Genomic DNA, 11,261 nt, shown 5'->3' on the forward strand with positions numbered 1-11,261 from the left:
GAAAAGATGCAATTCCAGCTTATCCTGAGAGTTTTTGGTGATCCTCTGGCGTAGTTTCTCCAAAGTCCACTCATTGTTGAGGTTCAGCTGCCGCAATTTGTTCTCACTCACCTCTGACAGAAAGACAGCAAAGCGCTTGGAGTAGAGGGGGTCGTACTGATCGATCAGATGGAGCATAAAAGCAAAGTCATTTTTCACATCAGGAATGTCACTGTAACTGCTCTCCTCCCGGATGGACTCAAAGGAGTATTTCTTGAGTGACCGCCTCAACATCCACCACAGCGTGTACATGCAGATCAAACCATAGAAAATCACCAGACTGATGTAGAAAGACGCCAAGATTTTGAAGAGAGTGGCCAAAGGATGAGCACAGCGGTACATTCTGTAGCCAGTCAAGCTCTCAATGTCCACTTTACAGTCCACATCAAATGTTATGTTGTTGACATAGTACACAGTATAGCATATGATGAGAATGAACTTGATTACTTTGATTATGGTCTGTCTCATGTACAGGCGATAAACTATGTCTCCCTCTTCCACATGAGTACGAAACTTTTTCACTTTCTCAAAGAGTGCTTTGGCCTGCTCACCTTCCTTTTTGTCCAAGACACCAGTCTCAGACCTGTCCACAATCCCTTGCTCAATTCGAGACTTTGTTCTCTGCAGCATGGGAACAGTGGCTTCCACATCCTCACTGACCGTGGAGGATTTCTTGTCCATGGAGCCATTCATTTTTCCAAATGCTGGTTTGGTATCACTCTCTTCCACCACTGTCTCAGACAACGCTCTCGTTGTCCATGGAGAGTCAAAACACTTGAGCAAAATAGACACAAAATGCTCTAGCTTGGAGCTGGTCCTTGGGAACTTGAACCAGAAGTTGCTACAAGCCAGAAATATGAGGGTATGTAGCAGCACTAGATAAGGAAAATACTTGGCAAACCAGTGAAGACGGTTCTCGTAACACACCGCATCCACATAGTTGTACTGGTGCCGGTCCAGATCATATCGGATCCCTGTAGGCCCGGAATCAGCAGAGGGAACAAGACTAGTGTTGTAGTAGGTACGCTCCGGGGCTGCCGCTGTCCATCCCCTGACAGAGTCATTGCAAGAGTCTTTGGTAACCCATTTACAGGGCAAACAAATCATTTTGTCCTGGGTGACCTGAAGCGTTCCTCCGAACACGGCGATCATCAGCATCACTATGGAAATGTAATCCGTGAAGACGTCCCACCACGGCTTCAGGATGCGATAGGCTGGCTGAGTATCAGCAAAGTAGCGCAGCTCAGTGACTGGAATCATGATTCACCTGGAAGAAAACCAGAAACAGCTTAAAGGGTTTTGTTATGCTCTTCAAGAGGGCAGGAGAAAACACATGTTAAGTGCTGGTATAGCAAGACTGGAATTAGCTGAGACGCAATTTCAAGTAACTGAGAAAAATGAATGAGGCTGCCTGTGAGTCATCGGCTATGGCCCAGGCAATGAAGTTTGTTCAGCCTTCCCTGACAAACAAATTGTCACAAAACCTCAGAACTGGTACTTACTGTTAGCAGTCTGTAGGGCAAGATACACTTAAAGAAAGATCACAGGGCAGACTTAACTCCCTTGACCAGACCACTATTTGGAAATTTACTGTTTTATCTAGGGATTTTATTTCAGGGATGAAGGAGTTTGCCAGCACCATTAGAAGTGATAAAATCTACATACAGAGCCTATTTATCATTGTTTTGTTACTGCTTCTACATAAAAATTCTGCATATGGCTGGTTCTCAGATTGAAGGGGCAAGGAAAAAGATCTACGTACAATACAGTTGTATTTCCCATAACCACTTCATTGATGCAACTCATTATGACATTCATTAAGCAAGCTGGAAAAGAGAAGAAACATTGCTCAGTATCATGACTTTTCCAAGTAAGTAACTTTGGCTTCCTTCCTTTGTGTAAACTCTCCAAGGAAAGATTAGCTACTTGCCATCTGATAAATTGAGTACTGAAATGCTGTAGCAGCTGGGTTTGTTGCCTTACTTACTTGAAAAACAGAGGAAGGGGGAAACATATTTCGAAGAATTTTCTGCTCTGACCAGCCACTCCCACCTACAGTTCATCTCAGCTGGGATTTAAGTGTCACAAAGGAAACCAAAAGGTTCTGGGAAGCACAGGCCTGATGGCAATGCTTGTTGTGTCCTTCAGACTTCCAGATGAAACTTTGAGCATGCTCTTCAACAAGCCATAGAAAGCCCTGAAGCCTGACTGATCCATGGATAATGGAGCTCACAAAACTCCCCTATTTGACAGGTAACACAGAAGAATATGAAGTCACTGTAACTCATTCTAATGATGGTGAAAAAGCAGTAATACCACAGCATCTTTCTAGCAAAGTTCGGGAGCAGGACAAGCACTAATCTTTCAGTCACTTTGAAACTCACACAATTCAAGTATAAAGGAGAAAAAAAAAATTCAATCGTGTTACCCCAAGCTGTAAGATTTCATTTGTGCAGACAGTCCAACAAGTCCTGGGGGGACTGAAAGCTCAGTATCACTGGCTGGGACAAAGCTTTCTGTGACAAGGGGTGTGCCCACACCACCCGCTTTGGTAGAATTCAAGTTTTTACTTAAAATGGACTTCCATCACTGAACTGCAAAGAAAGCCATTCCTAACATGAACTCAAAAAGCACCACATTCCCTAGAGACACTAAATACAGAGCTCTATTCTTTGGTTTGCTGTTTACAACAATAAATGGTCTAATGACAGCTTTGGCTCAGTGCTACTTGGGAAGGTTTCAAGCAACTACAGGTGGTAGATTGATAGATGAAAACCATTCCTGATCTAATCCAGATCCAACACTACGTTAGTCCATCGCAAAAGAGACTGGGGAAATGCCACTTTTTTTTTTTTGAGTGGGCAATTTTGAGAGAAAGTGGCATTACCTGTGCTAGAAACTCAGTAAAACAAGGAACAGCAAATCTATTAATGATCAACTAGTAAAGTCACAAACAAGGGATGAAAAGAGCCATCGAGAGCACTGTTAGAGGGAAAAAAATACTCTGCAGGACTGCAGAAGCAGCTGCAGAAGCAACTGCACTAAACAGAGCAGGAGTATTGCACATCCACACGGGAGGGAGCAGACAAAGCTGAACCTCATCTGCACAGCACCTGAGCAGCCAGAGAAGACTGACAAGGTGTTCAGAGCCTGCTTCCCAGCCCCGTGACTACCGTGCTGCAAGCCCTAGGCAAGGTATTTCAGCTTCCTCCTCGGAATACATCTGCCTCAGCGGGGAGAGAGCCCATGTGCAAGAATACATTTGGGAAGAGCTGTCTGTACATACTACAGAAATAATAATTCCAGGATAAAGCGGGGTACAGAAGCTCTCTTACACACCAGAACAGCTGAAATGAATCCAGCAGTTAAACAGCTATTCATGAAAGAACTTACTCCTTCTACTCCATATCAAGGGAAAAAAATACGTTTATCTCTTTCCTCTTGACTAGATATCACTTCTCCTCAAAGATCCTTCCTGCTTCCTCCTTCATCCCTCTTGGGAGAGAAACTTGTAGGAAATATCAGACACTTCTTAGTAGGCTTATGAAACTGGGATGATCTCCTTTCAGGAATTGGAGTCTCATGACATTTGCAGACTAGAGTTGTAGTGCTGGGTTTACTCATTTTGCTCAATCCAGAAAACGCCTAAGTTTTTCTCACAAGAAATGAACCTTGTACTCACTTTGATTTGTAGCTCAGGGTAAGTAGGAAGGAAACCAAAAAGAAATTAGCACAACTGGCTCCCTAATTCTGCTTACCAGTTACACAGTGTAGGAAATCCCCTTTACACTGTGAACTTACGAGACAGCTAAAAAAAAAAAAAAAAAAAAAACATGAGCATCCCAAGAGAATCTATTACATTTCAGTGTCAGCAATTAACAGGGTGGAGCAGGAAATCTCCTGCCTTCCAGGAACAATGACAGGAGCACTAGAGGAAGAAAAGAACATTCACAGCAAATTCCCACTTCTGGCAGCAGTGGAGACCCCATTCAAGTCCCAAAGAGGAACAATAAAACTAGGGGCCACCTTTGCAGGAGCTGGAATTGGCTACGTCTTATCTAACCTTATTCCCAGCATCTGCAGTAAAAGGGAAAAGTACCCAGCAAAAACTTGAGAAAGTAGATGGGGAAAGTCACATCCCTCTTCACCCAGATTCCCTATGCATGCAATCCAATTCTAATTCCTGATGTTTCTACAATGTCATCAAATGTCATCTTCGTTTTGTGAACTCCATCTTGTAATCATTTTAGAACACAATTCTTGTTGCAACATTCTCCATGCTGGATTAGAGCAGTTTTGCTGCTGGGGTGATGACAACAGCAGACTAAAAGTCAAATTCTCAGGGGTCATCTTTGTCACTTGATTCTCCCATACACAGAAGGATTCTTCCCACAAGGACTGGGATTTCCACCACTCTACAGGAAGAAAACACGCAGGTAGCTGGAACACCGACTCTCCCAACATGGGCAGTAGAACAGAGGGATTTACATGGAGGGTATTATTCTGGCATAGGACCGGGAGCAATCCTTGCATGAAGGGAGTTGGCCAGAAATAAAGTTACCTCCCTTGTGACCAAGAGCAGACCAAGATCCACAGGACCAGCAGATGGGAGATTTCAAGCTTCGGCTCTTTTTAAGAGTTGGATTCCAGGATGCTTTGTCAGCAGCAAAGTATTCACTGTGGAGAAGCTTTATTTGCCAATCACGCAGCCTCACCAAGGGCTGAGCACAGAACACCTGGACTGAGTGACTGAGTTTATGGACAGGAACAGCTATGGAAAAGGAAGTTCAGTGTCACAGCAGTGTTGGTGAAGTAGGATCCAAGCTCCATCATATATACTTCAAACTGCAGAACCTTCCAGTTGGAGCTCAGGAACAGACAATTTACTTGCAGTGTAGTTACCTCTGCCCCATGGAAGTCATCAATACCGAGATTTTGAAAGAGCGCTTAAGTTTAAGGACAAGTTGACTTCAATAAACTTGCATAAGCTGATACATAAAACTTCTCTGTCTAAACTCCTGTCAACTTATCAGACACATAAGAAAGCAAGTTTTCCAAGGGTAAAATTAAATACACAGGCTTTGGGAGGGAGTGAAAGGGGAGAAATCTTATAAGTGGCTGTCTCAAAGATGTTTCAAGTTTTGCATTCCACAGAGCTTTCCTTGCCACGACAGAGTCCCTGAGCAGTCCCTCAGCCCCTGCCCCCTCAGAAATGACTTTACATTGGAGGGTTTCAGCTACATCAAACAACACTACTTTGAGCTTTTCTATATCCAATATAGAACCACCTCAGGACAGTTTAGATCAGCAACATCTGAGGTTGTTCAGTAAAAGATCTGTATGCTAAAGCATACAACAGAATCAATACAGCCTACATAAATATGTTCCTGAAATACTTACACATTCCATGTTTGGCTACTACATACCTCTTCAGGGTCTGCAAATTCACCTGGATCCAGGTTTGCATCCCGCCAGGAACCATTCCTGCCTCAGCCTGCTGGGCACAAACTTACAGCCTCCCCACTAATGCTGAACTGGCTGATCCAAGAGAAGGAACAGCAGTTTCAGACTTATATAACCTGCCTGCCAAACCTACCCAGCCTTCAGCCAACCATAAGCATCACCAAGTATTAATCCTATGTTTTACCAGACACACCTGGAGGAGAAAGATAATCACTCACGTTGGAATAACAGGGACATTCTGAGCAAGCCACACCTACACAGCAAAACCAGTCAGAAACAAGATTAAACGTATCTGGCTGACAGACATCATAAAAGCAGCAAGCACCTTCTTAAAGGCTGGCAGAGCATGAATGCTTCCCACAAACCACACGTATTAACAGAGTAGCTATTCTCTGATTTGGACAATTCCTCTATCCAAAACCCTTTAATCTAAAAAACTGAAGACTGACCTATTGTCAACAGACACCTAGCTGAACAGTGCTTCAAATTCCTGCCTGCAGCTGTTGGCCAGCACATCCAGCTCGGGACAGAGTGAACAGAAACAACATCACTGTTCTGTTTCACTGGCCAGTTTGTCAGCTTGACTCATCATTGCTGAATACTTCATCCAGCCTCCTCTTTCCTCCTCTTTTCTGTTGGCCATTCTGTTATTAACAAAGCTAGTGGCCAAAGAGCACTTACATGCACAACCTCAGGACACACACAGGAATGCACAAACCTCCCTGATTTGAAGAAAATCCTCACCTTCAGTCACATGCAGCTTTCAAGTGAATCAGTCTCACAAAACAGTTCTGGGTAAGTAGACGTGGATGAATTTTATGTTGAATCTTGCAACCCTTTAGTTTTCTCTACACATTTTTAATTACCAGTTGACTTAATTTTAAGATTGTGGACTGCAAAGCACAAGTCAAACCCTGCTGACAGAATTTCTTACCTCTCAGAAGCCCAGAGAAAGACAGAGCTGTTCAGGTGCTGACAGCATCAGAGGCGGATAAAGGAAATAAAAGCCTTGATGCTTTCAAGACTACAGCCCTGATTATTGACGAGCTACAACATGTTACAGTAAGTTTTCAACACAGCAGAGCTTCCCTCCCCAGCATGCTGCCACCTGAAATCCTAAAGAAGGACATGACACAGAGCTCTTTGTTCAAAAATCAGGAAATGCAAGAGCTTACTGGGCAGAAATGGGACTGGGAATTTATGTGTCACCTCCCCCATGTTTATTAGGTCCAGAATTAAGAGGGGGAAAAAAAAAGGAGGCTGAAAACAGAGCTGCTTTCAGGCACCCCTCAGAAAACCTTCTAAGCTCAAGGACAGCCACGTGATCAACTGGAAAAGCCCAAGACATGAGATGGAACAACTCAGGTTGTTTTGTCCTCTGCTGTTTAGAACAAACAGCAGTGAAGCCAGATGCCAAAGCCCTAAGTAACTGTTAAAACCTATATCAGGCCCCTTCTGCTTTAAAAAGATAAATCCGTCCTGTGGGACAAAACATCTTCTGAGGCAGAGAAGTGAACACAATCAGTGGGTGATCTTTAAGGTCCCTTCCAACCCAAACCACTCTATGATTCTATGTCAAGTTAAAAGGGTTATTTATCATTTAGACAAGCAGAGTGGTGGAACAGCAGGTGCCAGAACTTACACTCCTCTCAGTGGAACAGGCAGTGAACCCAACACTGAGAGCAGGGTAAGGCGGTTTTCACAATGTTCAGCCCCACCCAAGCCACAAGACACAGCAGGATGAAGTGAACCCACTGCATCACATTGTCTTCACTGAAGTTTATTAAAAAGAATAATCCACCTACACTGTGGTTAGTATTTTATCATCTTTACAGCTACCCATTAGTTGACTTTTCCTGTCAGATGCAAGACTGTCAGTCTTAACAGTCGAGTGCAACAGCTCCTGTTTACCATCACACAACCACGTGTGTCCTGACAAGTACAGGGAAGAACAGCTGCACTAAAAGAACAATCCATGCTGGACTTGGCTTGGCCTGCCACATTTTCTGCCACCTGACAGTGTTTTGCCCTAGCTGCACAGAACTGAGCACAGTCTGCAGTTACCAGCATCACTGACCCTTGGGGCAGGGACTGTCTGCTGGTGTTGTAAACTTAAGTGCCATCAGATGACTTGCAACACTGATGTAAACCAGAGCAAAACGGCTGTGTCAGCTTATAAATTATGAATGTATGTGGCCACAGGCTTCCTATCCAAAATTAATTTTCTCTCGGCCATAACAAAGATGTTTCAAGGACAGGGCACTGGCGCTGTCTTGGAAAAGGCTTCTTCCAACAGGACACAATGAAGCACTCCCTTGTGCTGCCTAACACAAGGGATTGAATTAATTCTGCTAGTAACTACTCAAGAAAACCAGAACAGTTCCAAGCACCTCACCAGATGCAGGAGAGGGCTCTTCAGCACTTAAATCCAGCACTGAGAGCTGGAGGAACCAGCTGTTCTCAGTAGGAAGGGTAGACAGAGTTTTGGCATAACTAACAGATAAGAAATCAACACTAAATTCAAAGTGAGTAAAAGCAAGGATAACTTAATTCATTGCTGACAGACTGTCTCAACATGCACAAATCCATGGGTGTTGCCACAGCAATTTTCAAGCTCCAAGAGATGAGCCAGTCAGGATGAAAGACAACACAGACAAGAGCAATGCAAGACAATTAAGACATCAACTATCAGCACATGACTATTTTGCCCCAGTCTGAGCAAAGAGGACCAAGTACCTCTTCATATTTCAAATTCCCTATACCCTACAGGCCTTGCCCTCAGGACTACCAGCTCCAAAACTGTGACTATGACTTCCAGCTCAGAACATTTTCTGACTATATTAATTAATAAAGAACAGACCACCTCACCCCTCATCATCAAGGTCTGATAAAACCACAACTCTAAAGGAGAACCTGTTAACTAGTCCAGCACACACCTTTACTGTGCACAGAAGTAGGCTGAAGCTACAGGAGCAGCAGTGACCAGAGGATCTTTGTGAACTGCAAAGGTAATTTTATAGCAGACGTTAACAATGTTTGGTACACAAAGTGAAGGCAGCAGTGTTGGGGGGGGGGGGGGCGGGTCGGGACTGAATAGCTTTTAGTTTCAAAAGCAGTTCCACAGCAGCAGGAAGGGCAGATATAACCCAGCTACAGGAGCTGGATTTCCAGTTGCAATACAAGACACATGCACCACATCAGCTGTTTAAGGAAAAAAGCTGTTTGGAAGCATTCAAGATACACTCTTCAAAACATGTAGACTGTGGAATGCCTGTTCAGTATTAGTGTGCATAGTCTAAACTGAGGCTGGATTTGAAAACACTAGTAAAAATGTGTAAAGGAGACTCACCACACTGCAGCTGAAGACTTGAATTTTAACCATTACCAAAACAACAGCTGCGCACACCACTCCTCACCTTAATGAGCCCCACACAAAAATCCTAAAAAACCCTTTTCCAGCACCACTCACCACATAGTGCACCTCTATTTTCTGAGATACCAGTTAAGCTCAGTTCAACACAAAAAGGCTTGCTGCTGAAGTACTCTACTGAACAAAATCCTTCTTTAGTATGTGGGAGAAGCACATGAAAGCTTCTAAAAAGTCTGCTCTAATCATACCGCAATAATTTGATACATGTGACCTCCACTGCTTATTTAAAATTTTTAAAAAATAGCATCAGGGAACCCCAAACCACAGACCATCTCTCTGACTGCCTGCAGCAGTTACTAGAATGTAACCAGCTTCAGAAAGTCACCACTGGAAGGCTTCAGGCACTCACATCTCAAGCATGGAAACATTATCTTTTAACACATGGCTTCTGGCATGCTTTAAGGAAATATTTATGCACATTGTCTTTGACCTACAAGAATTAAAAGGGTTTCCAAATACCATGACAAGATTAGTAAAAAAAAAAAAAAAAAAGTCAGTGAACTGCCTGAACACCAGACAAGCCTTAAGGGTTTCTTCTATTCTGGAATCAGAATAGAAGAAACTGCACACTGCACATCCCTGCTCAGAACACAGCCAAGCTAGACAGAATTTCCCATCATGAAGCTGGGCACAGAATTGTGCCATCCCTTTAATCACTGTCCCAGTGCAGAACCAAGGAAGCTGAGAGATTCCTGCAACTAGTTTCTGTCGTTGCCTAACTGACACCCACACAGGTGACTGGTGAGCGCACTGGGAAAAGCTGCCTGGAGACGCCTATACAGGAGGACAAACATTACCCCACAGGAAAGGGAGGGCACCCACCAAACCAAACAGCTCTTCCTATTTTTCAGCTGGACTCCTTTTAGGCAGCAGTCACCAAAATATTTAGTGGGCAGCCTCTGTATTTACTGTTAAGTGCAGTAATAAGTCAGGGTTTATGCGGCCAGGAGTTGGTTTTATGGGTGACTATATACAGTTATATTCTACTTTGGACAAGGCTCAGTTCCTTTGTCATCTCCAAGCTGCCTAAGGGCTCCCAGAATTTAATTAACACCACCACAATTAAATACCACCACTCTCCCCATACCACCCTCTGACCAACCACCTTTCCTCCATGTCAATTATCTCATGTGCTCCACTTTGCATCTATGGTTAAGCAGGACCCTGATCTTATTTTTTTTTTTTTTCTTGACCACTCAGAGCTGGCCCAGAGCCCTCACCTTGTAGCAGAGTTCTGCTATCTGCACGTCAGTTCTCTGTGCTGGAAGTGGCTGATATTCCTACGTGCTGGATCCCAAGTGAGTGCTGAAGCGCTGCACTCCCCACAAGCCATGGGAACAGCTTCCCTGAAAGGAAACACAGATTATCAGCAAAAAAGAGGGGATCGAGTTCACAGAGAGACATGTAAAAGCTCAGTAAGCAGTATCTAAGAAGCAACGAACAACTCAGAGGATCACTGGGTGCCAGAAAGAGACATGCTGATACCTAGAAAGATGGCAAGAACACTAGGAACCGAGTAAAACTTTAAGCAGGAAGGAATTTCCAGCATCTGTTATTCTAACAGAAGTGACCAAAAAGCAGGTGTTGCAGACCCAGCCAAAAGAGAGGCTGAATACTAATATCATAGCTAAACCTACACAGGTAGAGACAGAATAACAAATTATTATCAGATGAAGAAAGGGATGACATTACTGCCTATTTTCTAATCTGAAAAGCCTGATTCACTTTAAATGTTACCATCAAGAGTATCAGAAAGCATAGATCGCACTTCTATGTGATCCACTCCAGATTCAAGCAACTGCCCCCTTCCCTCACAACATGGACCTTCTTGAAGTGGCAGCAGTTTAGCACCATCAACAAAAATTACAACAGGGCTAGTTTTTTTCCTTGCTTCCTGCATGTCAGCACAGGGCATGGGAAAAGAGGCGAGGGAGCAGATCCTTGGAGGGATCTCTCAAGCACCCAGTCTCTCAGCCATGTAGGAGAGGACTGCAGAACATCCGAGAGCATTGTATCAACAACAGAGGGAAATGAAAAAGAACAGACATCAGCAGGAGAAAGTCCAACCCCATCATGCTGAAGATGTCCGAGGATACATTCCCCTTGGTCCCAAAGTTACCATTCGGGCTGACAGATTTTGAAGCAACACCCTGGAAACCAAAGCTATTGCATTTTAGCCGTACCACAGTGCCGCAAAGGCAGCACTGGGAGAGGACTCTCTGACCTTCTCCCCGCTCCAGGCAATGGGCACCAGCCCCAACCCAGCACACCTCGGCACCAGCCCCCGCTACTCCACCGCAGCTTTCCGGACACAGACGGGAACCTCCTC

At 44.1% G+C, this 11,261-nt stretch overlaps 1 protein-coding gene across 2 annotated transcripts in view; it reads right to left on the reverse strand.

The window, feature by feature from the left end:
* Positions 1-10,278, reverse strand: part of LRRC8A (leucine rich repeat containing 8 family member A) — a 19,501-nt gene extending 9,223 nt beyond the window's left edge. Inside the window, exons 1-2 of one of the 2 annotated variants that reach the window (XM_017745548.1) lie at positions 10,153-10,278; positions 1-1,306 (exon numbers count right to left, since the gene is read on the reverse strand). In XM_017745548.1, coding sequence (XP_017601037.1) covers positions 1-1,299 — 1,299 coding nt within the window. In that variant the 5' untranslated portion in view covers positions 1,300-1,306; positions 10,153-10,278. Of the gene's footprint in view, positions 1,307-6,436; positions 6,536-10,152 lie in introns of those variants that run through there. The other variant, XM_017745549.1, reaches the window with a different exon arrangement.
* Positions 10,279-11,261: the final 983 nt, after the last annotated feature.

The sequence above is a fragment of the Corvus brachyrhynchos genome, unplaced genomic scaffold (genome assembly GCF_000691975.1).
Source record: "Corvus brachyrhynchos isolate BGI_N302 unplaced genomic scaffold, ASM69197v1 scaffold59, whole genome shotgun sequence".
Classification (NCBI taxonomy): domain Eukaryota; kingdom Metazoa; phylum Chordata; class Aves; order Passeriformes; family Corvidae; genus Corvus; species Corvus brachyrhynchos.